At 33.9% G+C, this 26,761-nt stretch overlaps 2 protein-coding genes across 4 annotated transcripts; one reads left to right on the forward strand and one right to left on the reverse strand.

The window, feature by feature from the left end:
- Nucleotides 1-186: 186 nt before the first annotated feature.
- On the reverse strand, nucleotides 187-22,770 carry LOC105204448. Of its 3 annotated transcripts, XM_011173522.3 has the most exons (18): nucleotides 21,797-22,769; nucleotides 21,010-21,061; nucleotides 17,413-20,939; nucleotides 17,223-17,308; nucleotides 16,217-16,427; nucleotides 14,833-14,939; nucleotides 14,241-14,391; nucleotides 14,033-14,171; nucleotides 13,696-13,960; nucleotides 13,367-13,536; nucleotides 12,701-13,285; nucleotides 12,152-12,583; nucleotides 11,312-11,344; nucleotides 8,475-8,720; nucleotides 7,761-8,145; nucleotides 6,949-7,028; nucleotides 4,614-4,700; nucleotides 187-2,997 (listed from the first exon to the last, which is right to left on the reverse strand). In XM_011173522.3, exons 2-18 carry the CDS (start codon nucleotides 21,013-21,015, stop codon nucleotides 2,917-2,919), a joined length of 6,591 nt encoding a protein of 2,196 aa, XP_011171824.1. In that variant the 5' UTR covers nucleotides 21,016-21,061; nucleotides 21,797-22,769; the 3' UTR covers nucleotides 187-2,916. The 3 variants fall into 3 exon arrangements, 2 of the variants coding, with proteins under 2 accessions (XP_011171824.1, XP_011171826.1); XM_011173524.3 differs by lacking the exon at nucleotides 11,312-11,344; XR_005575020.1 differs by lacking the exons at nucleotides 187-2,997; nucleotides 4,614-4,700; nucleotides 6,949-7,028 and adding an exon at nucleotides 8,318-8,392 and having other exon boundaries at nucleotides 8,015-8,145; nucleotides 21,797-22,770.
- A 14-nt stretch (nucleotides 22,771-22,784) lies between these two features.
- LOC105204447 (vesicle-trafficking protein SEC22b) lies at nucleotides 22,785-26,441 on the forward strand. The gene is made up of 5 exons (XM_011173521.3): nucleotides 22,785-23,216; nucleotides 23,499-23,608; nucleotides 24,583-24,743; nucleotides 24,817-24,963; nucleotides 25,770-26,441. Exons 1-5 carry the CDS (start codon nucleotides 23,142-23,144, stop codon nucleotides 25,916-25,918), a joined length of 642 nt encoding a protein of 213 aa, XP_011171823.1. The 5' UTR covers nucleotides 22,785-23,141; the 3' UTR covers nucleotides 25,919-26,441.
- Nucleotides 26,442-26,761: the final 320 nt, after the last annotated feature.

Genomic DNA, 26,761 nt, shown 5'->3' on the forward strand with positions numbered 1-26,761 from the left:
TGTCTGATATAACTGTATATGCTGAATTTATACTCACATTAAATTCGATTGCATTATTTGAAGGCTATCTGATTTTAAAATTTTTTAAAATTTTAATAAAAAGTTTTTCAGAAATTTTAAAATTCAAACAATTCCATAATAACAAAAAAATTTTTTTAGTCTAATTGCTTAATAATGACTGCAAGATTTCTCAATTTGTATTATTCTTTATTGTAATATTAATAATATACAGTGTAATTATCATTATTGTTATTATTATCAATGTAATCCGCAATCCCCCCCCCCCCAGAAACGTACATCAACTCGGAATTCGAAAGTGTGTGAACGTACATAGCAATATGTTACATCAAAGACGAAATCGCGTCGTTCCAAAAACCGGCCAACCGGCCTACCGGCCTATACATACATTACATTACAGCTCGATTAATACTTCTGTTCAACTTTAACACTAACCTTAAAACCTTCTTTTCTTCTCGCCCGCTATCCTGCCGTAACATAATATCACTATTCAGAATTCTCGGGCGAGTCGATCATATTTCGTATTTTATGCTAATTATATCTTGCGAAACGAAATGTTCTCGCATGACGAGTAAATGATAAGAAAAGAGAAAAAGAGACAGTAGTTTAATTGCACATTTTATATCGTCACCCAAGTTTTCGACTTAAACTCAATCGTGTGCAAGAATTAGAGACATTATATAACATATTTTGCTAACGACTATATATGTAGATTTTTCAACAGAAATTCATTATCGCTCAACTACGAGGTTAATGGTGTTAATTGCAATAACCTGCCATTCACCACAAATAAAGCGGCTGGTTACTTTTGCATTTCAGCGAGGGTACAGTGGCGCGATTCGTTTCACTGTCTCGATATTTAAAAAACAAACGCGCGAATTCTCTATATAAAGAATTGCGGACAAGTTTACGAAAGCTACATTTAAAGTATGTACAAATCTTAGAGTATATATGTATATTGTATATATATTACACGACTTCTCTGCAACATCACCATGTGTTGTAGTATACATATATTATAATATTACAATTATATATTGTATATTGTAAGTATACATTGTAAAATATATGATATATATATATATATATATATATATATATATATATATATATATATATATATAATATTATATTATAATATCATAATATAATATATGCACCTATAAGATATACTTAATTTGTATGTCATAGATATAAAATGTATTACGTGTCACAATTTACAAAAATCTATTTCTAAAACCAGTCCCGTCTAGTTGTGGTCAATGACAAAACGGATATTTATCCAAAAACTATTCCGAAAAACTCGAAAATTTCTCAACCTTGATAATATTACGGGACGTTTATCAGCGATAGAAATCGAGACGAGCTGCTATAGTCGATAATATTTTCAACAAAACATTCTAAAATTGCCATGAATGATCAACAGTATTCAGAACGAAGCACAGGGCAATGACAGATTGAGCCAAGTAAAAAGTCTTTACTCACGGAGATATTCACTCTTTACTCTTTACCGAAAAATATATATCACCTAGGACATTTATTTTCCGATAGAGGTATCCCAGCGCATACGGAAACAATCACTAAACCATTTTGCCTATTCTTTGCCAGGATCCTTTGCGTTCACTTTGATCAACACTTATTCGTAACTAAACCTATCAAATTCCTCGCAGAGATAGACACCAACGGACATATCTTACAAATCTAACGCGATACAAATTCATTTCGCATTCTCCGCACGTTGATGGCAGTTGCATATTATTGGTGTATCAATGTTATCTCATATTATATAATATTATATAAGTCCGATGTCTAACAACAGTATTCTTATTGTACACTTAACGCGCTATTTTGCCTCTCTCTTCTTTTACATTCGATAAAATTTTCACATCCCTAACATTTCGTATTTATCGGCACTGCGCGTGATACTCCTTTCTTTCCTCGTACATATAAAATCAGACTTAGATTTACAGCACATACCGAGGCCGTGTTGTAACAAATTCTGCGATAGAACTCTAAGTTATAATTAATGTTATAATCCTCCCTCTATCACCACACATTTACAAGACACTTTTCCAAGCGAGGGATTATTCAATTGTAACTTAGATAGATCTCTGATTATAGGTTGCACGTAAAAATATCAATTTTACATCTTACTCACATAATTCGAACTTGCTCGCAAGACTTCAATCTAGGCGTGACATTGAATCCAGTACCGACGGCGATTTACTTATAAGCTAGACGAAAGTAAGTAGTAACGGGAATGCGCACTTACGCATTTCCATAACAATGGATAATGATCAGCAAATGCATAGGTTATTATCCAATGGAAATACGCATTTATAAAAACGGAAATCGGTGCGTAACTTCTAAATAAACTCGTTACATTGCATATGATATAACATTCCGCGACAATTGGTCGGAAAGGAACACATTCTTTTAATCGAAAGGTGTGCAATGAAAACTTCTAATTTCGAATCTTTAAACGTGCTCAAATTCAATTATCTATATTATCATTACATCGTTAAATTGTCTCCTACATTGTATGAGAATCTTGTTTTGAATATATTTTAACATACTATTTAATTCGACATATAAATATAACAAGAAAACAAACTCGAACAGAATTCCAAATGTAAAAATTTATCTAGACAACACAAATATATGAAGAACGTCGTGCATGAAAGCATCTAAAGAGATGCCTATTTTCTTACGTCGCGTGAATATGCATATAGGTATATACATCCTTTCGAAAGAGACTGTGTGCATCGTGCACAATCATTCTAAAAAAAATGTACTATTGTTGTCACGTTTTCTATACAGGAACAGATATTCACATTAAATACAAGTGGTATAAGAAAACTTCTAATTTAAATAACAAATTATTCTGATAAGCAAAAATTATCGTGGATGATATCTGCTAGGTGGCATGTTCTTCATCGAACGATCCTTCATGTCACTCGGGTTGTACATCATTGGTCCCTAGAAATTATTCTTAGTTTAAAGTACATAAAATTAGTAAAAAGTTAACATTCTGTACAATAATAATACTCTCTAAGTCTCATAGAATGGTTTCACCACTAATATTTCAGAGTGATTGTGATAATCACTCCGAAAGAAATGTCGTCAATCTAATTTGAGTGAAGATGAGCACTCATCATAAGCTAAGAGTAAACTTTTCACTTAAATTTTTAGAGAGATTAACATAACGCGGCACCATGCAGTATCTACAAGTTCTCTTTCATTTTAGAGCGAAGCGAAGAAAAAATCCACTCTATACTGGAATAGTGCAATGTTGAGACAACCCAGATAATAATATGCGGCATCACCAATATTTCGTAGTAAATAAAACCGCACAGAATGAAATAATAAGTGCAACATAAGATCCCTTACGCGTGTTTTAATAAAATAATTTTTTGGAGACGCCTGAAGAGCCCAAATAAAAGTAAATACAATGTATTTAGAGAGATTGCATAAGAATTTCATTCTGTCAAAGAGTGAATCAATTTACCAGAGTGACACCAGATTTCACTTTAAAGTTATAGATTGAATTAAGATTCTAAGTCAAATTTCTAACTCAAAAATATAGAGTGATAATTAACTCCTGAACATTGATTTATTACATTATTATTTCATAGTAAAGGATGCTCTTTCAAATGGAATTCATTCCAATTTATGAAACACAGTTTATTTCTTATCAGGATTGAGTAAGTTAATCTATATATTTTTTAACTAAATTAAATTAAAGTTAATGGAGTTAAAGTTATCAAATAACAAAAATATATTGTTTTTTATGTAGGAATGTATTTTTCCTTTTATAATTTTTCTCTTTTACATACATGAATTTCTAATTTAGGAAGAAAATTAATAAGGTTTGTGTTTCAAAAATAATCAGTTAAAGTTAAAATTAAATCATTTAAAATTAAGTAAGTCAAGTTAAAAGTTATTAACTTTCCAACTAGTTACTATCCAACTTTGATTCTTATTTAAAGTATGGCAAGTCATTCGAAGTGCACAGGCTCAATTTTCACTTTTTGCTACATTTGTAAATCACTCCATTTCAAGTGATATTTCACTCTACGAGAATTAAAGAGTATACTATAAATATAAATGAAAGCAAGTTCTTTTTTACCGAGCTTGCATAATTTTTTACTTTGGAATTATTTATATTAACTATAATCTGTATGTAAGCAGTAAGGGAAATATATATACGTTTTTAAATTCTCCTGTTATTTCTCATTAAAAGCGCGCGTTTCTAATTTACAGTGTATAAGATCAACAAGTGACAAAAGTAAAAATGATTCATTAATGTATAAACTTGTTTTATAAAACCTGAACCCAACGTATCCTTTACCAAGCTTTCCCGCGAGTCTATGATTAATGATTTTATGAAAGTAGCGATTGATAATGATTGATAAGCGTAAGCTAATTTTAGTAATAGAAATAGCATTAAGTCATGATAAGTCTTGCTTGGCACATGAACAGATCGATTAGAGACAGAAAAATTGTACTAGCGTAATCCTCCACAACATAAGATATTTCACAGTAATAATTTGGAAAGTGATCACCTTGAAGGAAGGTAAGTGTTATTGGATTACCTTGTTCCGTTGAAGGAGCCGCGGATCCCTCATTGTGTAGCTTTGCACCTCTCGTGATAACGAGCTGGTCGAGCTCCAGCGAGAGAGCTATATGCCATACACAACACAATAATGCTGTCTCACTAATAGATAATTGTCATATTGCTCGTGATTAGCTAGTTAGTCTTATCTTATATTTACGAATGTAATACCATTTACGATTGCACTTACGCGTAAAGATACAGCTTAAAAAAAAAAGGTGGAAGGGCGTTTTATCGAACACATTAAACAAATCGCTCGCTACAGGCTCTCCCTCACATCACACAACGTGAAATTATCATCGAATTATCAGTATTCATGTTCTCGTGTGTTATAGCGTAACGTTTTAGCAAAGTAAAAAGAACACTTTTTCATGCTTCAGTCACAGTACAAGCATATAAAATGATTAATGGATTTTACGTTCGTGCATTACATAAAATCATTCACGATCACAAAGTAGTTAGTGCCATACTCCTTTGTCAAGCTAAATTAATGCGAATAGCATAAAATAAAAACATGCAAAGAATATTAACTCTCTGTCTACACATATTGACATGACATTAACCCACTGCATTTCTTTTCTTTGAAATACTACGAATTCAGGATAAACACCGATCTATATCCTTTTTTTTAAAAAAGTTTGACATTTAGAGAACAGATGTCAGCCTCAATTCGAATCAGGGCGTTTCGAAAAATTACCTTAGGTGACCTTATCGTATATGGAATGAGTACTTTTTATATCTGTCAATTTTTATTTTTTTATTTTTAATTCTTGTTTATATTGAAGGGATTTAATGAAATATTCCAAAAAAGTTATATTGTAAGCGATAATTTTGAGTTAAATTTGTGAAACGGCGTTATTATACTTGTAAATATACTTGTTAAATATAAATTAATTCAAAATGTTTTTTTTTTTTAATTAGCTTTGTAACACTATTTTAATAATAAAGTTCATCTTTAACATGTAAATGGAATATACTTCCAATTTATATCTATTCGTACATGTTAAAAAACACATTTTTAAATTACTGAATAATTCACCTTTTTAAATAGTCGACACTCGAACTATTTTGTTTTTGTAGAATGTCAACTTCAAGATATAAAAATATTTTTCATTAAATTATTTATGTTTCAAACTTATACATTTTTATATGAAAATGTCCATTATTCTGATTTTGTCGACTATATTTATATTTAAATTTTGTTAATATAATTTTCTTTTAAATTAGTAATTATACAAATACTTTCTAGAGATATGAAAATATACGTGAGAGTCGTTGAAAAATGTTTTTATACTCGTTAAAGTAATGAAAATTAATTTTAACGTGAATGACCCAATTGTGTATGCAGAAGGTGTCTAAAAACAATGTCTAAACAGAGGATTAAATTTAGCCTAGAGTGACTAGATAAGATATTAACAGTCTTAATTATGAAATACAATATAATACAACATTCCTCTTTTTATGCAAAAAAAAAAGCTATATGTACATTTTCGCGAAGCGGTGGGTAAGGAGAAAACGTGTGCGTAAGACACTGATATGTAAAACAATGATATGTAAAATTAATAAAATGAATGTCCTTACAATCAGCAATAATTATTATTTGGCTACATCATTCTGCTTCCCCGACTGCTTGCATAAAGAAACATAAAAAGAAAGGTAATATTAAACACAGGTACACAAAAAAAGAATCTGTAGCAAAGTGGAGAAGTCTAATTAAGTATCACTGTCACTAAAATTTAATATAGAAAGCAATAGAAGTGTATTTTAATTAATGCTATTAATAACATTGATCGTTTTAGCGATTGTCATATCCGTTTAAATAGAAGGGGGATTGGCAGTGCTGGAGCGATCTAATCCATAAATGTAAACATTTCATGAAAATTCTACATGATTGATCTGCAATAAACACGTAATTGCTGTACCCAGGAATTATAAATAAAAATAAGTTCGATTAATTCGAGGATATTACAATACCTTTGAGAAAAATAGACGATATGCAAAACTAGGGGAATAAATGTGAGGTGTACGGATTGTTCATTGCAACGAGGGAACGTATAGAAACGAATCTGTTTATGTTAACGTTACGGTTTCAGAAACACGCTGAAATAAAGGCTAAGCTGCATACCAGAAACTGCAGCCACAACGCAAGGGGCAACAAATGTTTTGTGTAATGTGAAGTTTAAAGACACTGTATAATGTGAAGTTTAAGGACACTGTGTGGAACTATATTATAAATGTATAATTTGACGTCGGTAATACGTATATATAGTTCAATATTCGTAAAATCACGTAGGTTCTAACTACATAATACTTACTGGCGTATTCTCCGCAACGTTTCCAGACGGCGGTGTTGCTGCCGGTGTCAAAAAATCCACTGGAGCGGTTGGATCATTAACTATCGTGATAAAAGCGAAGTTACTTTCGAATAAACTTTTTTCATACTTTAATCCTCAGCTATGTTCTTCAATTCTCAAATATTTTATTTATAAAATAAAAATTTTTCTCAGAATTTTGTATAATTTTTCAGAATTTCTAAATTTTATAAAATTTTTAGAAAACTTCTCAGATTTTTTCAGATCAACATAATATCTAAAATATTCAAAATATTTAGATATTTAATTTGAAAATTTGAATTACTAGACATATAGATGTATGTGCTAGATTTAAATAGTTTAATTTTTAACTTTAATTAACTATTTTTGAAATATATAAACAGAAACTTTATTTTATTTACTTTCTTCCCTAAGTTAAAAATTTAACTAAAAAAAGAAAAAATTATAAAAAAATTTCCACATAAATAATAAATTTGTTTGATAATTCATAAATATTTTGAGTTACCTAACTTTAAAAATTTATAAATTTCTAATTTAATATGAATAGTGCTTTTCAAAATTAAGTTTTCATTTAAACCAAGTTAATTTAATTTTAACTAGTTAATTTTTTGTTCATGTAATTTGTAATATAAATAAATTAATTTTATAAATTATTAATTTTAATTTAATATAGTTAAAAAATATATATTAACTTTCCCAACTCTGATTTTATAATATACAGAGAAAAACAAGCTGGGGATCAAATTCGTGAATAAAATTAAGGCGAGTTAAAGTTTAGAAATTCAATGGCTTACTTGGTGCAGGAATAAACATCTGCGGGGACGAGGTAGCCATAGGTACGAGTGGAGACGTCATAGGAGTGGCAACGTTAGACGACGCCGTGCTACCTTTGGATGCTCCAGCGGGATTCATTATATCTACGTAGTTGGCACGCATATTCCTACCCTTCGGCAATTTGAACATATTGCTAGCAGTAGGTAATTTCGAAATATCCATTGCTGGCGTATCTTCATTATGTGCACTCGGTAGAGGTGGCTGCGAACTATCGAGGCCACGTTCCATCGACGGTGCACGAAAACTCATATCGGATGTTTTTGGTGGTGGGGCCAATGTCCCGGAACCGCTGTCACCGTCCTCATCCTTGTTCATCCACTTTTTAGCGACCGGGTCCCAAACAATCTGGAATACAAAACATGAGTTGATACGACTCGACGAGCAAAGTCTCTCCATCGTTTGCGTTCGTGCGTTAGGAAAAAATCTAACTAATAAATAAGAACAGTATTAGTAGCAATTCGTTAGTCGATAGTTAGCTACAAGTAGTTACTCAACAAACTCCTGGCATTATACTGGCCTGTTTATTGTCCGTCTTATAAGCATTGTTGTAACCATAAATAGCATTCTACTACCAAAAGTATCCGCGCAAACCCTTAACGACATAAAACATAAAATCGTCCGTCGTAATTTTTTAATAAGCTGGAGAAAGATACGGTGCAGTGACAAATTCTTACCGTTGGGTTGCTATCGTCTGGCAATATCATTTGATTTTTCGGCTTGGGAGCGAGTTTACTGAACAAACCACCAAACCAGGAGCCACTACTGTTCGCGGGTTTCTTCTCAGCTGTTTTCTCAATCGTTTTCTTCGTGTCCGCGGTAGATTTAGCAGTCGATCGTGGGGTCTCAAGCGCGTCTAATTCTTCCAATGGATCATACTGCTTACCCGTCGACGGTGTCATAGAGATTGTTGGTTGCGGAGGCTGAAATAAAATATACGATTGATCATCGCAAACTTGTTCCAGCAAAGTTTATCACTATTTACTGTAACAATGCGAGTTCGCCTATCACATGCTAATTAATAATCTTGATTGCATTCTACGTTCGGAACACTTATAAAATATGCGATACTCACAAATGTATTACAGTAAAAAATGAGAAACTTTGCTTAGCATGTTTATTTTAGAAATGACATTATTCTATGGTGATATATTGGATACTCAAAATGAACGATCAGAAAGATTTGGAATCGAAATCACATTGTACAAAGAAGCAGAACGTAAAAAGTGCAGATGAATTCTATGTGTTAAAAAAAGAATTTAGACCTAGAGGACACATAATAAATATTATACTGGAAATAATTTGACAAGATCAGCTTTTCAAGCTACGTTAAGTAACTTTGCTGGGTTTAATGAATATTACATGACCCCTAAGTCTAAAATATCTTTTTACGACAGCCTGTAAATATATATGATAGTCTACATGTACAAATTGTGTTCATAATCCCAAGAAGTTCAAGGAAATGTATGTGACAAAACTTTATTATGCACTTGATACCAACAATAACAATACGCCTTTATACAAACAGTACTTAAAATAATATTAAAACTTTGTAAAATTGTACAGTACCATAATTAACACGTTCCGTGCCGAAACTAATTTTACGTAATTATCGTGTGGATTGTCGATGATTTGCGCAGTATAATTATTATATTTGTGGAGTAAAACATATTGCATAATAATGAAAAAAATATAATATATATCATGAAAATATAAAATAGAATAAATTAAAAAATACAAAAAAATATTACAAAGATATTACTCTAATATATAAAATGCAATGCACGACACAACAAATATACTTTTATTAATTATTTAATTAATAAAAAAACTAACATTTATACAATCACTTTATGACAATATTTTATAAACATTTCATAATTATGTAATTATTAATTAAACATTTCATAATTAAAGTGACGATATTGACTGTATGTAATAAAATAAACATTTTAGTTTTTATAAAATAAAAGAGTAGTACATACATACTCGTATAGGTATTATTCAAAATTATTATTTCATAAAGTAGCAATAAAATCTTTTATAAACAATCGACCGTTTTTAATAGGTAATTGTTACATAAGAAATTCTAAAAGCTTTAGTCATGGCATTTGATATCTCAAATTGAAAAACTGATTGCAGCATACGGACTGATCATCGATAATCCACAGAATTAATTGCACGATACATCATAATTTTATGTATAATATCAAAAAGTATTTCATGATTATGGCAAAAACATTTTTCAGTTTGAATGAAAAGTCCAGAGTGGAACACCGGTGACTCATGTGACACAAAATGTATTAATATGACAAAAACATTTTTAAAACATCTTTATTTGATCGCAGTGTATGGATTCTTTTTTTATTTGCATCTGGATATTTTTCATGAAATACATGTAAAACTTTCATTTTTAATATATGAACTGAATAATCAAGTTTATTTATTTTAAACCTTTTGGTAGTTTTTTTTACTATTTTCAATAATTATATTAAACATTAAAAAAGAATGATTTATATACATAATTGCTATATAAAAAAAGAACTTAATATTTGAATAAGAAAATTCAGTTATATTTAGGATCAATAGAGTTATGATCATACATATCTTTATATTTAACATGTACAGAAAACTTGGCCATGATTTTGTGTGTGTGTGTGTGTGCTTACAGATTATATTTTTTATCGCATTCTGTGGGCATATCAATGTCATAGGTCAAAGACGTACCATCCTTAGTGGAAGTATCATCGATTAGACAATTATTGTTTCTAAATCTAAGCGGTAAATCGATCGGATACGTGCCACCGAAAATTAATGGCTTATATCTGGACGATTCGGAAATATTCTGGCCGGTACTATCGTACGACCACGCGTCTACCGTATCGCAAATAACATCCTTTCTGCGAATGTGCGGTGCCACCCTCATAACTTTCTTTTCCTCGAAATTACAATATTGTTTCAAAGTTTGTGCTTCACTATTGAAAGCAATGTGGCTCTCTTTGACTTCGGAAGATAAGTCTGGCGCTAAAAGAGACTCGAGTTTCAATTTGCTAAATTGAATATCTAGATCTGTAGTTTGCGATGAAGCGGATAAATTTTCTTCATCCGGTCTATCTGGCGTTATTTCTTCTTTATTCTCGGACGGATTCTTTTTCTTGACTTTACATTTTAAGAATACCGGTGGTTGCGAGCACGGTGGTTTTAAAAATATAGGATCAACACGTCTCGGTTTTTTAATATCTTTCGTGTGTATCTTGTTTGGTAGAATTTTCGGATAGCTCATGGTCAATTTGGGATATCCTCTACGAGAATTTTGATTTTTAACATCGAGATTACTGCCGGAAAAATTAAAGAACGAAGATACATTGCCAGGAGTATTATCGTTAAATGTAGAGCCGATACACGGATTTGATTTTACAGACACATTGCGACGACGTAACGAGTTAATACCGAAAGCATCTGGTGATCCTTCAAAATTGAAAATATTATCCGAGGTAAGTCTGCAATTACTTACTTCAGGGGTAGGCGTTTTGTCTTCCCTTTCCGTCTATTGGTGTGCAAGCATCAAGAAACAAGTGAAAACTGTTAATTGTAATGCCTTGAGATAAATCAAAGTGTTTACTCAAATTTTGTACAAAAATTCATTAGTAATTTTCGAAGTTTTCAGGAATTTTATTTAAAATTCAAAGATTTAAACATTTTTCAATACAGCTCTCTTTGAAATAAATTTATTTTTTTATGTTTCTCAATCATACAATTACAAAAAATCAATTAAGTTTTGAATATTAAATTAAAAAAAAAAAAATATATATATATACTAGCTTATTGGAAGTAAAGAATATAAAAAATTAAATGCCAATTTAGCACAATGCATTATCTTCTATTGTTACAGATTTTTTTCTAAAATTTGCAAGTCACTCAAAAATGTACGTGGATATGTATGCTATATTTTTCGTTAACCAATTATTAAAATTTAATCAATGAAAAATGATCAAAAAAAGTCTTGTCAGAAAAAAGACAAACTTTCAATTTAAAAGTAAGATTTTAAAAATTTCCCTGAATACCTAATAAAATTCCATGAAAATATACGATTTTCAAGGAAGAAAAGAAATTCTTTAAAAATTCCAAATATTCCTAGTTTTTTCTTGGCAGTAAACACCCTGATAATATGTGAAATTATAGATGAAATGATGTATCATTTTTGTAAAAAAAATCGATATTTGTAAAAATATGAAAGTAGTGTAAGAATTACATGAATGTGAAAATGCAGATATATTATGAGAAAAATATGTAATGATTAAATTTTTGTATTTAAAAAAATCTATAATAAATCCATAGCTATTTTTTAATATACCTCGTAGTTCCATTTGTCTTGCTGTTGCGAGTTGTTTGCTTCAGTCTGATCGGTAGTTAAACCTGATGCGGGCTGTTGCTGCCAATTAGGCGGCATAGTTTCGTTTCTTCCATAATTATTCTGATAATACGACTGCTGGTTCCAATAATCCTGTTGCTGCGGCTGCTGATACTGAATGGATTCGTCCACGTTTCTCATATATTGCGCGTTCGGATCGTATGTATCCTGAATATTCGTGGGCAAAGATAATGGTTGCCAATCTGATTGTATTTCGCTCGTATTAACTTCCATCATCGATGTAGGCCCGTCACTATAATCGGGTTGGATAGTGTTCCATTGCTGTTGCGATTGTTGCTGATGTTTTATTTCATGAATTTCCTGATTTTCTATCAGAGTTCGGGAACCGAACGTTTCATCTTCAACGGTCTGTTCCTACAACAAAATTCCATTTAATACCTGTATTAATCGCGTAGTAAACCTAAATATTATACATAATAAGTGAAATTAGGACCAATATTATATATCTCGCAAAATAGCACATAAAATTACCTGATTTTTTCCAACTATCTCCGCCAATTTATTAAGCCACGTTACATTTGCAGCATCCTCGATAGCATCCTTATAGACTGGATCGTGATACTTGATTCGGTCACCCAATACATAAACTGCTTTGATGAAAGATTTCTTGTATTTCGACGGGTCATTTGCGATATTCGTGGCAATTTGTTCGATATATAATAGAGCCTTTTCTATTAAACCACAATCCACCATCTTCACGGTTAAATCAAATTTGAATGTTTGAAGGTCTACTAATGTGAAACACGGATCGCTAAGGTTTCGAGCATATTCGTAAATCTCCGTTAGCATGACAGCTTCCATAGTGAAGAATTCAGGATATGACTTGTTGTGATTAGAGCCGATTAATACAAGTTTAACTCCATTAGACCCATAAGCCCCAAAATCAATTTGCGCAAGTATGTAACAAAAATGTGCGGCGTGGATATCACCTCTCGCGAATAATGTATCCCCGAGAGTCGTTATTGATCGGCGATTAACTTCTGGATTGGCTGAGGTATTAGAAATAATCATAGCTAGGTGAGGCCGCCAATCGTCCCAGCGTGGATCCGCAACGCACTAATGAAAAAGTAAACGAATAATTATATAGGATCACTGTGAAAAGTGAATAATTTTACAAGACAAAAATATAACTCATACCGTAACTATAGCAGGCACACGACCAGAATGCAGTTGATATAATGTCTGCAGTGGATCGTGTGGTGGCAGACTGTTTGCAAAACGAGTCATTACAGAAGCATGTGTGCGTTTATCCAGTTTACTAGCAAGGAAAAGAGCATGGCCCCAAAGTCCTTCGTTCATCGCATACTCTGTTACAGATAAGTAAAAAGAAAAAAATCAATTAGTAACATTCACAATGTTAAACAGTATTTAAAAGAATTCTTTTTTCAAAGTGTTTATTTAAATTTTGTAAAAAAATTCCCTAAAAATTTCAGATTTTCCCAGATAGTAAATACTGTTTTTTATACCTAATGCTTCTTGAACTCGTCCATAGAGTAATGTATCTCTGAATTCGTCTGTTATTTGCTCTACAGTTTTACGCTGCTTGGTTTCAGTTTTTTCAGATAATGCTGAAATATCCTGAGTACTCCCATCACTGCCTGTTGCTACAGATCGCTGTGATATTTGCGATTCTCTACGTCCCACATCTTGAGATCTCAATTTATTCACGTCGTAAGGATAAGCATCCTTATTACGCAGCAAGAGCCCGGCAATATCGACACCCACAACGTTCTGAACAAATTAAATGATAATAATTTAGTTGAACAATAGATTTCCTAAACTAGTTTTCAAAAGAAAACTTACTCCATTTTGTTGAATTAACATAATCATCAATTCGTACAGCAAGATGTATGAAGAGCGATCAACTATTTCTTCATTTGTCACTGCTTTTTTAATTTTATTTTCACAATATTCTATGATAGTCTTCTTGTGCGTTACACCACTGTAATAAGTCATTGTTATATAGATTATGCTTATATTATGCTATATTGTATTTTTATAATTTACTTACTTAATTAGAGGTCCTGGGTATAATCGCAAATCACGTGCGATAGGATCATGCAAAAGTAAGTTATCTACACGAAAAATATCTACTTTAGCTCTCTCGCCATCAGCTGGATAGCTTGGATGAACATGTACCAAAGATCCAATGGAAAAACATCCTATTTTAACAAATTTTTTAATTAGCTTAATAATATTAAAATAATATTAAGAAATTATTGGATTCTAATTAGATTAGATTGGAATCGAAAAATAGAGTATTTTTCAATATCATATAAAATAAAATTAAAAAAAATTCCTTCTGTGACCCAAAAATTACAAATGTAAAAAAAGGTTTCTTTTTAATTTTAGATAACTTATCAAGGCATGGCCACCATGCAGAGCGCTATAATTATTTATTAATTTTCTTATTTGTTCGACTTTGCATCTTTTTTAAATAAAAATACATATTTTTGAAGCAAAAATATAATTTGTCTATCTCCTTCAATAAGTTTCACATGATATCGAAAAATACCCTATTTTTTATTCGTTAGGATCTTCTCTATAACACCTTAATAAAAAAATTCTTAATAATATAATTCAGAATTGATCGTAAATTATACCATATGCATGAGATGTAGAATATTTAGTTGGTGTCAATCGAGCAGATGTAATTATCGAATCTTCCAATAGTGACATGTCACCCAATGTTCGCTTATCACCAGTGATCCTGAAATAAACATTTTTCTTTTTTTAACAACTTTTAAATAACTATAAAAAATATAAATCAAAGTATTAATATTAAAAGACACACAATAATACAAAATAAGCATGTTCTATGTAAACTTTACAGCGAGTTTAGTATAAAGTAAAGGTGTGTGAATTAAGCATTTGCAAGGTCGAATCAAATCGAATCGAATCAAATCTTTGTTAACATGTTCAAAATCGAATTGAATCGAATTCTAAATTGTTCAACGTCGAATGAAATAAAATTTTTCAGAATTTACATTACATGTTAATTTAAATATAATAAAATGTTTTCAACGTTGCAAATCTTTTTAATAAACAAAAAAATTAATCACAAGAATTTTAGAAAATAATTGCAAAAATGATGTAAAAATTTATAAGAAATACTAGACAATAAATGTGAGGATATTATACTGATAAATGAGCATTAAATACATATACAAATTATAAACTTATGAAATGTTAAAATAAATTTACGAAGACAATTGTTTATCGTGTATATAACTTTTTTAATAGTTTAAACTTTAAAAACGGTAGAAAATTTTTAAAGATTGATCAAGCACAAGAACTGGTACATATTAATATAAGATTGATCTCGCGGAAAATACAAATGAAACAATCGAAATAGGTAATTTGAAATTAAATCATAGATGAATCAAAATTCTTGAAATATTCAAATTCCAATCTTCCACATTCGAAAGCGAATCGAATTAAATCCATTGTGATTCGATTCAATTCAATTTGAATTTGAACTATTCACACACCTATAGTATAAACAAAATTATGCAATTCTGCGTATTTCTATAACTTTAAACAATTATTATTGTGTTGTCTATTTTACTACATTTAAAATAATTACTGTAATAATAATTATACATATTATTTACGACTAATTCTACGCATATTCTATGTATATCTAGTTAACTAAGTGCCATGTATACATTTATAATTTAAAATACAGGAAGGGAACTGGATTTTCGATTTTAGCTTAACAGTTTCGAACCGAGAGAGAAAACTCCCGGTCTCACCTATTAAAATTGTGACAAGCCGTACTGCGCTCCCGCAGATTTCCGGCCCATCCAGAATATCCAAAATGTGGGACATAGAGTGCCATGTTGGGTGAGTGGAAACATGCATTTGGGATTGGACAAAATCTGATATATAACGAACATTATAAAATTCACAGTGAGATAAAAAAAGAATAACTATGGAAAAATAATTTTTTTTTAATTCTTAAGAAAAAAAGATTTTAGAACACACCTGTCGTCGCAGGAACTACGACCAGAATGAACGCTGGCTCTATCCTCTGGATAATTGCTGACTCCTCTAGCAATATGTTGTTGCTGATGCTGGTTAGCATAATATTTGTGGTACCACTCGGAATAGGCGGCAGGATTCGTCCGACGTAAGTTTTCAAGATATGCATAATAATTGTTGCCATAATGAGCACCATAATCATAACCACTGTAGCCTGCATTCATAATATATATATATTTAATAGCTACTTTCATAAAAAATATTGTTTTTTGTATTTTTTTAAATAGGATGTCTATTCAAATTTTATAAAAAAATTCCTGGAAAATTCACGAATTTTCTAGAAATTTTACTCGAAGTTCCAGGTAAGATGAGAGAAATGCAGCATTTTAAATGCAGCATTGAAATAAATTTATACTTTTTATATTTATTTATTAATTTATTATACCGTTTAATGTTTCTTAATCATGTAACCACAAGGAAAAGTCACTTGAGTCTTGATTATTAAATTCAAGATAGTATTAAAAAGAAATAATATAAATTAAATATGCGCCATATAGCAATCTCTCTGTCTGCAATGACAAAGATCTAGCCAGAAACACAGAATTTGAAAACTGATTAAATACATCAATTTAAAATAATTTATTGTCTTCTATTGTTACTACTTCTTTTTATCAAAATTTGCGAGTTACAAGAGAATATACGTGAACGTGTATGCCATATTTATTGCTAATCAATTTTACATTATCAAGAAAAAATAATTAAAGAAACAATTTTGTCAGAAAGGAAAAGATAGCAATTTTTGGATCTTTTACTTTTAAATTATTAGTATTTAAATTTGAAAATATAATATAGTAAAATCGCGTGAAAATCCATAATTTTCAAGGGTAAAAAATGGAGTCACTGAAAAGAATTATCGAGTAAATTCCTTGAAAATTCTAGGTTTTTCCCTAGAATTTTTCTAGTAAATATTCTGTTGAAATATATATGTATTTTATATTGCAACACGTACCATTATATGCATAATAAGGATCTCTCGCACGCATGTAATATTCACGATCTCTATCGTTATAAGAAGATCTACTGGAAGGCCTAGAACTGAAAGAACATATAAATGTAATGTAATGTAATATAAAATACAATATATTAATCATTAAAACAGATTCTTTTCTATGTATCTTGCATTTAAAAAATTGATATACCTTCTTCCATAAGGATCGTCATAGTAATCCCTTCTGTATGGATCTCTAACATCGTAATCGTCGTATCTTCGAGGTCGTCTGTCGTCCCTTCTTCTGTCACGATCCATGTATTCTCTGTCCCTAGGCTCTCTAGGATCCCTAGAATATCGTGCATCGTAGTCTCTCGGATCTCTATCTCGACGACGCAAATCATCGCCTCTTCTACGATCATCCGGTCTCCTTCTACCATCTCTTTCATCTATATCCTCTTTTCCCCTGACTCTTCGTTCCATATCATCTCTACTATGTCGATCTAGATCGTCGCGACTGTGATGCTTACGATCTTCATCCCGATACGGAACATCCCGTCGCTCGAAATCGTCACGGGTATTATACTGACGATCATTATCGCCCGCGCGTCGGCGCTCGTAATAGTAATCGTCCTCGTATTCGTAATATGCGTTTTTTCGATCGTACTCGTATCGTCGGCGATCGGGACTGGTTTCCCGTCGCCTCTCCCTACTCTCGTCCCGGCTGTTACGGGATCCTTCATCCTCTTCATCCTCGTAGGAATCCCGGCGATTTGACAAGCCAGAAATACCTTGACTTTCGCTTTCCAAAGACGCACCTACCGCTTCCTCGCGCTTGTTTCGCGATTCATTCGCTTGATCCTGCATCGCGGACATCGATGGGGGAATCTCCGGAGGAGAGCCGGTAACAACTCTACCCCCTGTTGTTCTGTCATCCGACAATTGCGTAACGTCGTTGGAGGATGCTCCGCCTGGTATCTGCCTAAGCTCCGCGTCCGTTTGCTGCGTAACTTCATCAGGCTCGTTACCTCTACCGAGCACTTCACGGGTCTCGCTCGGTTCCAACATTATTTGCGACTGCAGCTGGTATCTTTCTTCACCTGACGGATCATTCCGCGACTGTTGCGGTGGAAGAGAACGTTCTCTACCCGAAGGATCATTCCGTCGTTCTAGCGTGTCCGAGTCACCCCGTAATAGCAGAGGAACATTTCTCTCTTGCCCTGGAAGAACATCGCGACGCTCCACTCTGTCAGATATATTCCTAACTTGCACAGTTTGTTCCTGACCAGAGGGATCATTTCTTCTGGGATCAGACAGACGTTGCCCAATCTGTACGTGATGTTCCTGACCCGTAGGATCGTTCCTGCGTGGATCTATGGTGCTCGATTGCCCGGGTACTTCGCGCAGAAAAGGAATATCGTTAGGCACTTCATCGTTCTCGTCGTCCTGACTCGGTGGCGTTGGTTCATGTTCTTGATGTGAGTCCGTTAACTCGCCAGTCTCCAAAAATGTGTTTCTATCATTCGAAGCAAATTCATAGTTATCTGGCATCTGTTCCGTCAGAGGTGGATGAAGCCGCGCCTGCTGTTGCTGTATCGATGGCACTTCGACATTGTTCACCTCTTCCCTGAAATCTCGGATATTCGTCGCTTCTTTGAGATTCACGCTCGGCTTGGGATCATTATCTAATGTTTCCTTGTTTATAGAATCCCGCGAACCATAAATATCCCGCTCTTTCAACGTCGCAGGTGCAACGACCTCGACATTTATAAAGTCGGATGTTTGTTGGATGTTCTCGTAGTTTTCTACGTTCTGCTCAGGGGTGTTCCATTGCTTGGGAGATGGATGCGAGTGATCCTTTGCATACCATGCATTATCCAATGTGTTTTGATTGTACCATTGATCGTATCCACTTTGCGAGTTAGTATCCGTTATCTTGGTAGCACCACTTTGATATGCATTTGATATCGAATGATCTTGACCGAGAATTGGCTGGCTATCGACAGAATGAGAGTTTTCTGTACCGATTGACGCATAATCCGAAGGAAGCATGGGTATATTGTCGGGGACAGGATTACCTCGGGTATTCGCGAAGTTAGCGGGGAGTTGAGCCCTCCCTTCTGAAATGACGGAGTTCGAATACACATCTAACGATTCACCTAAAGAATCCATGTGCTTTCCCGACTTGCTCCCAAGATTAAGTTGACCAAAATTGCTAGTTAATTCTTCTGCCGCTGTAGTAACAAAAGTCTGATCATCCTTTTCGCCGATATCGGTTTTAGAAGAATCACCTTTTGTGCTGTCGTCAGTCAGTACGTTCGGATTATGATGATCTCCAATCGATGACTCAACATTAATTGAGTTCGTATGATTAATTGAATCGTGAGGCGACATAGTATTTGTCACTTGCTTCTCACTCTCTCGTTGTTCATTATTATTGGACGTATGAACAATATTTTCTATGGTTGTAGGTACAGTTGTAGATGTGGGAACATAGTGAAAAGGCGCCATGTGCATCTGTTGCCATTCGTTTGCGGCAAACTTAGCGTCATTATTATTTTGCGACACGTTCTCTGCGAACGAAGTGTTATCCGCACCCGTTGGTTGTGACCATTGCGTAGAATGTATAGATTTGCTTTGCACGTTGGATTGTCTCCAATCGTGCGAAGCACCGACATTGCCTGACTGCGACCAGGAAGCAAATGTGTCATTATTTGTTTGTACTAAATGTGAGGATTGTTGGAATTCGCGATTTTGATTATGCCACTGATTTGACACAGCATTAGACTTATTAACTGTTTCATTACCTTGCTGCCCACTCGTGGACCAATTTATAGAATGTTCCTTGCTACCTCCTTCGATAGACGCGTTATACATTTGCGATGGTTGCACACACTGATTGCCCATATTGTCAACAGTTGGCTGCTGCATCTCTTGTGGAATATTTTGATCCTGCCATTGGCCCAGCATATCGGTGTGATTCTGCCAATTACGCTGCAACGGCAAATTCGTCGCGTCGTCTTTACTCCAATTGTAACTATTATGTGACGCCATTGGAGATGGTTGCGTCGGCGGCGGATGCATTGGTGGCTGATCCTTTTGCTGTGACACAAGTCTCTGCTGGGTGTAAGCCGCGTTTTGCGACTGATGCTCGTTTGACCATTGAGCATGCTCATAATCGGATTTTGCATTGTTCTGTCGAGGTGGTAACGGATACTGTTGATTTTGATTATAGTTTAAATTATAGGGTGGCAGAGAATCCATGTAATTCGATCCAGGTTGACGGGTGGGCTCTGATCTAGGAGTATTTTTGCCTGACACGGAATTCTGGTTAAGTAAATCGGACATGTTACCATTAACATTTTTGTAATAATGGTTTTGCGCAGGATCAGATATCAGCTGCCCTTGATTCTGATACGGGGATACATAGTGCTGTTGCTGCTGGGATGAAGGTGGTGGTGGTGGTGGTGGTGGTGATTGTGGTGGTTGTTGTTGATGTTGTTGCTGCTGCTGCTGTTGCTGAGTGTCCGATTGTTGGGTATCCAGATTCCAGTCCCAGGGATCCTTCCATGTATTGCCAGTGTGTTTCGATTGGTTTACGAGAGACTGCTGGGTGGTATCACTCGGGGGAACATCCGATTGAGGCCTTGACATAGGCATCCACATATTCTGATTGCCTATTCCATATGCAGCCGAGTGATCCACGCGAGATCTGGTGGGTCTAGCTCGATAAGGATTCTAAAATTGCAGTCAAGTCATTTATTCCACTGTATAACTCAACATGTAAAACAATTCGACATGTACTTACACTCATGCTGCCTGTCGGACGATACAGTCTGATTTACAGCAATCTTTGAGATCTGTAAATCAACATTACAAAATTGAGCATATGTGCGTTGATATATCTTCGTTGGAGAATTAACGGCAAGGAAGGAACGATCCTAGAAGTGTGAAAAATGTTTTTGTTCAATTTTATCGCGTATACGTTTGACGTACATATGTCACGTTTATATGTTTGAAAATTAAAGCATGTTTGACGATTGGAAGTGATTTTTCGCGCTGACGTGGATTTGTAACGACCCGAAGGAAAAAATAATCGTCGAAGCGCAAGTGCTTATCATTAAGAAAATGCTGATCATTGCGATGCTGACAGTCTTGGCGTACACGGATGTAAATTATAAACGGGTCATTAGCCAGGAGTGTTCGTGGCACTGGAAGATTCCCGAAGGCCTCTCAGCGCATCGCGTCCTCGCGAGCCAAAGAAAAGGAGAATGAGAGCGTGAAGGACGCCACAAAAGTGATCGTGTGCGATAAGACGATTCGTAAACTCGCTTGGCGAGCGGGGAAAGGGCCTCTCGGCCTTTTGGCCGCGATAAGAAGGCCCGCCAACCGAAGAATGTCGAGCTCGACGACGCGGAGGCGCTCGATTTAACGTAATTATGTAACGATGGACGTGGCAGGGTGCCTTGCCGGCTGCGGCGGTCCGGGAAGCGCGGCGGAATCACGAGCTCCGGACGAACAGCTGTGAGAGGAGACGGGAGACGGCGCTCGATGGCGCGGGGAGAGCCGACGTTTCACATACGCATTCCGCTTACCTGAAGCTATCGTCGCTCGCGTTGTCGTCTCCACGCGTTCGGTATGCGCATTATTGGCCGCTGCCGTCGCCACCCAGCCACTTTCACGGTTCTTTCTTACAGCGGAACGAACGTTGTCGTCGTCGTCGTCGTCGTCGTCGTCGTTGTCGTCCTCGTCCTCGTCGTCGGTCGTCGACGTCGATGGCCGCACGCGAACACGATCTCACGAGTACTTGGACATTTCGACGTACGCGAGAGTGAGACAAAGAAAAAGAGGGAGAAAGAGAGAGAGAGAGAGAAAGAGCGCGCGCAAGAGAGAGAGGCAGACACGACTCGGAGCAGTCGGAGCTCGGACCTCGGAGTACGTCACAAATCCTTTCTCTCCCCGCTTTCCGTGACGACTTTCCACGCGAGCGGAACCGCGACGAACGTCAAAGCCAGTCTGCACTCTGCACTTGTACTCAAAACCTCAAAACCCGAGACCGGAAGCCGAGCCGAGCGCCACCACACCGCCACCGATCACGATCGCACGCGCGCACGCGTGCGCGATTCAAACGTGGCGTTTCAGCGATTTTTACCTAATTTACAGTAGTTTATACCGTTAGTTTAAATCGATTGATATCGCTTCGAGTTTAGTGTTATAAGAAAAGTTTAGCGTTATAAGAAAAAGGCCGGCGTGGCACCTCTCAGGTTCCTCTCTGGTGTAGACTATACATTTGTTATGTCTCCCTTTACACCGATTCATCATAAAATAATTTAGGTTAGGTTAAATTTTTAAATCCACATAAAGTTCACATAAGTGGATAATCGGTTGTGCATCCTTCCCCATTTTTATCAGCAGAATCTCAAAAGTTTTTCGCACAGCCCTGGCGAACGTTGGCTATGACACGCGCACGCGGATCACGTCACACCCAATATCCAATTATCTTTTCGCGATGCATTCGCCGATTCCCGCGTTCACCGCGACTACCGCGAGACACTCGACGTCTGATGGTAAAACCGTAGAACGTACTTTTGTCGGCCGTTCGTCTCCGTTCGTCTGCTCGACGGATAAGCGCGATCGTTCCTCGAGTGTCCTCGAGCGATCGGCGCGCGGATCGACCGGATTGACTGACGTGGTGAGTCGAGAGTGGATGGTGGATGCGCGGCGGCCACATCGGCGAGTGTCGGCCGTCGGGTGTCAGTGTCGGTGACCAGTGCCAACGGTGCCAACCAGTGCCGGATTGCCACTACTGCCAGTCAAGTTACATCAAGTTACGTGCAAATGGTATGCGGACGTTGAAATCGTGGAGTGGTGCGACGACGATTGTGCGACTAATATCTTCTCGGTCGTTTCACACGGGATCGTTGAACAGATCTCGATAGAATGGTTCTGTTCACGATAATCGCGAGAGTGGCGGATGGTCTGCCGTTGGCGGCCACCATGCAAGACAACGAGCAGGTTAGAAATATGCTATGAAGTGAAACGTCACCTCACTTTCAAGCATCGTACTTTGCTTCTGCAATTAACTCGATACGTCGACGGAAGTCATTATTGAAGATATGGGAGAGGGGATCTTGAAATTTATTTCCTCAAGTTTGGGTTTTCAAAGCAAACCGAAAATTAGATTGACAATCTCGTTTAATATTTTAATATATTTTAATATATTTTAATATATTTTAATATTTTAATATATTTTATTAGATAATATATGAGTTTGTCATGTTCTGTTTTGTGTTGCAGGATGGTAAGAATATTGTGGAGTATCAGAATCAAGCAAAGATGCTGTTCAGAAAGTTAGGCCCTCAATCTCCGACAAGGTGTACCCTTGAAACTGGACCATATCTTTTCCAGTAAGTGACGTTGGCAAATTTTTTTCCCTTATTTTATTTAAGAGCTGTAACTAGGTAGTGGCACAGGCTTAGGGTCCAGGACGAAGAAGAGTCCTAAAATGTAATTGACTAAAAAATTGTCAGATATATTTTCAAATTTAAAATTTCATCACTGTGTGGTGTGTGTATTTTTAAGTCTTTACTATTAAAAAATTGGCTATCAATTTTTGTATCATTTGATGTCTGATATACATTAAATGTTATCAATATGCGTTTAGGTCTTTCATTTCTTACAGTTAATTTCAGGTAAAATTCATGTACAAAAAGTTTTTTGTCGATGATCGCAAAAATTGCAAAATATACAAATATATTCATTTGTAGTGCCAAATATTATGTTAATGGGCATTATTTAAGTCCTATACACGATACCAGCATGTCTTCAGTTATAAAAACATAGAATTTCATCAATTTCAAATTTAAGTAACTTTTGTCTGGGATTGTATAGCCAGAACATCTTTAACCAATTGAAACAAAGAATTTTTTACAAATTGACTAATCAAAAAATGCTTTGAAGCATTTGTAGCGTTGATTGTAACCTAAGTTTGAAACCACCAATGAGATACTTATTAAAGACCGATGATCTTACTGGAATTTGTGTAATTATAAAAATGATCTGCTTTACTCTGCACAGTAATTTTAAGTTTCAAACCACATTATGAGAAAAATATGAAAGAGGAGAAATATAAACAAAACAGTTTTAGAAAGTTACAAACATGTAAAATGATGTAATATTATCAATAATATACTCGCTATTGTTTTAATTATGCAATTTACAAAAGAAAATTGTGCTAATTTTACTTTTATCTTTCAAAAAACGTGCCAATGTCAGTCAAGTAGTTAAAAGATCATAAAATAAAACTTTGTTCAAGACACAGAAAAAGCTAGATATGATTCTGATTTTATTACAACAGTTTTATATTATACTTTGTTTGCAGCTATTTAATCGAAAATGAGGTGTGTTATCTGGTATTGTGCGAAAGAAATTACAGTACACGCATAGCTTACAGTTATCTGGAAGACATAGCGCAAGAATTTCATGCTCAGTATGGTAAACGTGTAAATACAGTGACCAGGCCTTATACTTTTATTGAATTTGGTACGCCATAGATAATTATGAACATTAATGCTGTTGAATGTATTGCATCATATTGATATCATTCATTTCTTAGATACATACATTCAGAAAGCCAAGAAGATTTTCACAGACAGTAGATCTCGGAGGAATTTGAACACGCTTAACACCCAGTTGCAAGATGTGCAAAGAATCATGGTACAAAATATTGACGATGTTTTACAAAGGGGGACTGTACTCTCAGGTATAAAATCATTTTGTTTACCTAAGGAAGTATCATTGAAAAATAAAAAAGCTTTGATCTATTTACAAATTAAATAATATAGAATATTATTTAAAGAAAAACTGATATGTTAAAATTTCAAACTAATTAACCATGTAATTTCTAAGAAAATAAAAGCTTAAGTTAGAATTTTATACATGGCATCTTAAGACAGATGCATATACTCATTACTTTTTAAAATGCTTCGATATATCTACAAATTATATAAACAGAGCAAATTTTTTTGAATTGTAAATAATTCAATTTCTTTCATCATGTAGTTTCTTCATATATAAGTGATAAAAGTATATCTATGAATGAAAGATTTTTGATGAAGAAAATATAATGAAATATAACAACAAATTTGGTAACACTATTGGAAAATAATTTCAAAAAATTGTTACAAAGAGTTATGAATTAAAAACTAAACTGTGGGATTTTAGGTGAAAATAAGTATTGAAATATACAATAATATGCATTGAAACGTCGCAATTAACTGTTTAATTGTACAGTATAATATTTTTAATGGTAAAATTAAGAATATGCATTAGCAGTATGTGACGTCTTATTAACGATTAATTATTAAAAAATATTTCATTAATTTTGTTTTATGCAGTTAAAATCAATAATGATCTCATGGAATCCAAACACATTCTAAAATTCCAACAATTATTATGTACTTAATAATATAAGTCAGTTTTTGCTGAGATCTGTATCGATTATACTTCCTTAAAGCGCCAGAAACGTAAATATCTATGTATACTAATCATATTAATTGTATCTTGCAGAATTGGATACAAAGACACAAAATTTATCCATGCTGTCGCAGAAGTATAAAAAAGATGCGAGACATCTAAACAGTAAATCAATGTATGTGAAAGCTGTTGCTGGTCTTGTTGCATTTTTGGTCTTCCTTTTATATTTCTTTATTCTTTAGTTAAATAACACGAGTAGAAAAACTTCAATGATACACATCAAAGATATTCCATTTTTAAGAATAGATAGAATATTTTCGTTCATCTCGCGCCAATTGTGGATTATTCATGATTCCAACATCCGTTTATGTTTATAGAAGAGAAAAATTAAAATTTTATGTACAAGATAAAAATTGCACAAAAACAATTATATTCATGTATTCAAACTGGTCTATGTAAAAATTATGTTTATAAAAAATAGTATATAATTATATAACAAAATATTTACGATTTTTTAGTGGTATTCAATAACAAAAATTACATTATTGTTATGTAGAAATAAAAATATATACAATTTTTATTACATTATTTCTGTTGAGTTGTTCTAGTAATCTTACGTAAAGGATCTAGTAATCTCTCAAAAAAATGTATGTATATTGTATAATACAAAATGTATGAACACTTTTTTAATATATGTAGCAAATATTTGTGTAATCTATTTCCGTAGTTTGTTTATGGTAAAAAATAAATTGCCTTTAAATTACTGACTGGAAGGAAATAAATTTTTCAAATGAGATGTTATGAACTTTTATTACTGATAAAACTAGAGATTATTGTATTTATCATTTCTACATTTTTAAATTGCGTAGTTTGATTCTTTGTGAAATCCCGAGTTAAAATATAGGTTTAAGAAAAAATATTTATTAATAATGTATATATTATTTTGAGGTTGTATTTTTGGGTGATACGCAGATATACATATATCTATATATCTACTGACTATATATATATATATATATATATATATATATATATATATATATATATAAATATGTGTGTATATATACATATATCAGTAGAAAAAG

This window comes from Solenopsis invicta, chromosome 6 (assembly GCF_016802725.1).
Source record: "Solenopsis invicta isolate M01_SB chromosome 6, UNIL_Sinv_3.0, whole genome shotgun sequence".
Classification (NCBI taxonomy): Eukaryota; Metazoa; Arthropoda; class Insecta; order Hymenoptera; family Formicidae; genus Solenopsis; species Solenopsis invicta.